The 3608-nt window shown below is 47.5% G+C and overlaps 1 protein-coding gene across 1 annotated transcript; it reads left to right on the top strand.

The window, feature by feature from the left end:
• Positions 1–1015: 1015 nt before the first annotated feature.
• Positions 1016–2245, top strand: LOC110875560 (calphotin-like). Its single transcript, XM_022123756.1, has 2 exons — positions 1016–1164; positions 1270–2245. Exons 1-2 carry the CDS (start codon positions 1016–1018, stop codon positions 2243–2245), a joined length of 1125 nt encoding a protein of 374 aa, XP_021979448.1.
• The last annotated feature ends 1363 nt before the right edge of the window (positions 2246–3608 follow it).

Here is a 3608-nt window from a genome sequence, read left to right as displayed (position 1 = left end):
AATACCCTAACACCCGGTACGAAACACCACACACTAGTAATTGGATTAACCTCCTAATTAAACTAACTAGTGCTTAACTAGATGATTAAGATCTAACCAAAAAAAAAACCCCAACTATCGTTCCCCCTAAGGGGACACACTCTTACATGTTTAATTATTTTATTCTTAGTGCCTAATATCTTGTTGACAATTTATATGTTGGATAATATATATGCATGGTTTTACTTTCATATAGCTTTGTTGTGATTAAGCTATGGTATTAAGAAGTCACACCAAATTAACCCACGCTTCCACAAAGCCAGGGTGTGACAGCTTGGTATCAGAGCTCTGATCATAGCGAACTAGGATTCCTTCTCGAGTCTAGACTATGATCACTAGGGCTCTCACGAAAACATTTTTACACTGCATACCACTTATGTCCAGATCCAAAAACGTTTTTACAAACAAAAGTTGAGCACATTTTATTTACTAGTTATGGCTCAGTCTCGGAGGCTGAGGCTCGGTCTGGGAGGCTAAGGTAGTTGTCTAGTGGGACTAGGGAGTCAGTCTGGGAGGCTGGGAGAGTTGTCTAGTGGGACTAGGGAGTCAGTCTGGGAGGCTGGGAGAGTTGTCTAGTGGGACTAGGGAGTTAGTCTGAGAGGCTGGGAGGCTAGTGGGACTAGGAAGATCAGTCTGGGAGGCTGGGAGGCTAGTGGGACTAGGAGAACTATTTGATTGCTTATTGGACTAATGTGCTTATTTGACTATATGATTGATTATTTGTGCATATTTGTGTTTATGTTACAGACACTATGGATTCATCCGGCACAGGAGGGTCGGACACTACTGACCCTATACACATTGTATCAGACGACCGGGAGTCATCAGAGCGAGAGGTGTACACTTCGGACACCACCAGTACAGACGACGACGATTTCCAGCCGTTTCACTACCCGATGCCGTGATTGAGCCCGCTGATGGCCCCATCACTGGGGATTTGCCGCTTGTGGAGATCCCTGCTCCCATACCCCTTGCCATGTACCCTGTTATTAATATGCTTCTAGACGTAGTCGTTGATGACGACGTCGATTTGTTTGACGAGGAGCCACTGGAGGATGACGTTGAGGGAGAGGCCCTTATAGCTGCCGATGATCTCTTGCTTCTCGCAGATGCTCCTGCTGAGGAGTCACCTGCCCATTCACCTGTCCCAGACTCTTTCGAGTCTGTGGCATCGGCACCATCGCACGCGCAGGGCGCACAGCACTACTCACATGATTCAGAACCTGATAGGGCGTCATCTGTTGCACCTGCCCCTGCCCCGAGTTTTGCTATTGAACATGACATTGATGAGGATTCTGACCCCGTCTTCCCACCTGGGTTCGATCCAGACCAGGACATTGAGTTCATACACCTAGATCAGCCCATGGAGGACCCAGTTGATCCTGTTGACCCTGCGTTTGCTGATCCTGCAGATTTCGAGATGGTGTTTGACGACCCGGAGCCTGCTGTGGCCCTCGAGCCAGTAGTTGTTCCAGACCCCGCATTCGAACATGACCCTATTCATGATGATGCACCCGTTGTTAATCCTTTGGTTGCTGATATACCTATCGATGATTATCCGATTGTTGCTCCACTGTTGGAGGATGATCATGTTGTTGCTGATGCCCATTTTGATGCACTACCATTGTTAGAGGGTCCTGTTGTTGCTCCACTGGTAGTGGATGAGCATGTTGCTGATATACCCGCTGAGCCTGATGTTGTTGCTCCTTTACCTGACCCGGTGCCTCTAGAGCCCGACCATGCACTCTTTGCGACTCATGTTGACCCCCGTTACGCGCACACCCGAAATGGGTGGATAGATGACGATGATGAGTACCCGCCTTTTGTGGTGCCAGTTACACCTGTTCCAGCACCTGCTTCAGCTCCTTTTGATGCACCCTTATTTCCCACCCACACTGCTGATGCTCACCGCACAAATCTGCCCATCACATTTCTCCAGGAGATCCCTCCGCCACGTCCTGGAGAGGGCTCTTCCCGTCAGCCTTTCGGCCATACACCTTTTCTGACTGGAGGAGATCAGTCCTTGCCACAGATCCCTCATCATACTGCTGTTCCCCCTGTTCCACCGTTTACTGTGCCACATTTTACTCCAGCTAGTGAGCCTTTTCTTTGGACATCACCACCCATCATGCCACCATCGGATCCTTATCATCCTTTTCACATGGGTTATTCTGTAGAGGACATTCTCAGGTCATTCATGGTCTAGCAGGAGGCACTTACGCGTCGCGTACAGGAGCTCGAGAGAGCACAGCGACCACCATGCCAGTGCCAGGGCCAGACTCACCCTGCTATTTCACACCTTCCTCAACCACTATCACCTGATTCGGCTGCTCGTTTTTGGACACAGGAGCAGCAGATAGCTTTCTTGTTGCGTTCTCACCGAGCCATGGAGGAGGATTGGCTCCACATGCGCCTTTTGTTCTATTCTCATTTTCCCCCTCCTCCACCGCCATCAGCGTAGGGCTATTTTGTGCGACCTGGGTAGGCTTTTGTTGAGAAGACGGCGATTGCACAGACTGCCCAGCTTTTTGGAGACTGCATATTGATCCTGACTTTTATTGTTATGTATATGGGATATTGTTGACATTGATTTGATATTTTGGACTGGGGTGATGTAGCCCTTAGTCGTTGATGTTGTATGTTACAGTTATATACTTGTACACCTTACATTGTAGTCTCGATTTATGGCAATGCAATCACAGTATTCTCATCACATGTGATGTTTGATTGATTATTTATGTGGTTGATTTATTTATAACTTGGGATGTTGTGTGATTGATTTATTTATAACATGGGATGTTATGTGATTGGTTTGTTTTAACATGAGATGTTATGTATTACTACTATCGTTATATACGTACAATGGCCTGACCAACGTGAACCATATTTTAGAAGATGCCCCCAAGACGTCAAACACGAATGCCTACCAATGAGGCAGAACTTCAGCAGGTCATCGCGGCCGCCATCGCGCAATACGCCGCCTCCCAAGGAGGAACTAGCGGAAGTAATTCTGGCAATACCGGCAACAACAATCCGCCTCATGGTAATACTAAGTTATTAAGGCATACCATGATACATTGGATATCTCTAGCAAGTTTGCTAGTGCCATTCATATATTGTAACGTATGTGCAGGGTGCACCTACAAGCAGTTCCTAGACTGCAAGCCTGTCAACTTTGATGGCACCGGAGGTGCTGTTGCTTTTGTTCGATGGGCTGAGAAGACAGAATCTGTTCTCCAAATGGGCAAGTGCGCTCCAGACCAGCAAGTTACCTACATTTCTGGGCTATTGTTGGACGGAGCCCTGTCATGGTGGAATTTACAAGTTCAAACCCTTGGTGAAGCCGCAGCCTACGCAACGACATGGAACGAGCTGAAAGAGCTCATGCGTAGGAAGTATTTCTCTAGTGTAGAAATTCAAAGGTTGGAAACTGAGTTTTGGCATTTGAAGATGGAAGGTCCGAAAATCGCAGAGTATGTTCAAAGGTTTCACGATCTGTCACATGTGGTACCTTATATGGTCACACCAGAATTCAAGCGGATTGAGCGCCTCATTTGGGGTTCAGCTCC

The sequence above is a fragment of the Helianthus annuus genome, chromosome 9 (assembly GCF_002127325.2).
Source record: "Helianthus annuus cultivar XRQ/B chromosome 9, HanXRQr2.0-SUNRISE, whole genome shotgun sequence".
Lineage (NCBI taxonomy): Eukaryota > Viridiplantae > Streptophyta > Magnoliopsida > Asterales > Asteraceae > Helianthus > Helianthus annuus.
This window is presented reverse-complemented; position numbering and strand designations above follow the sequence as displayed.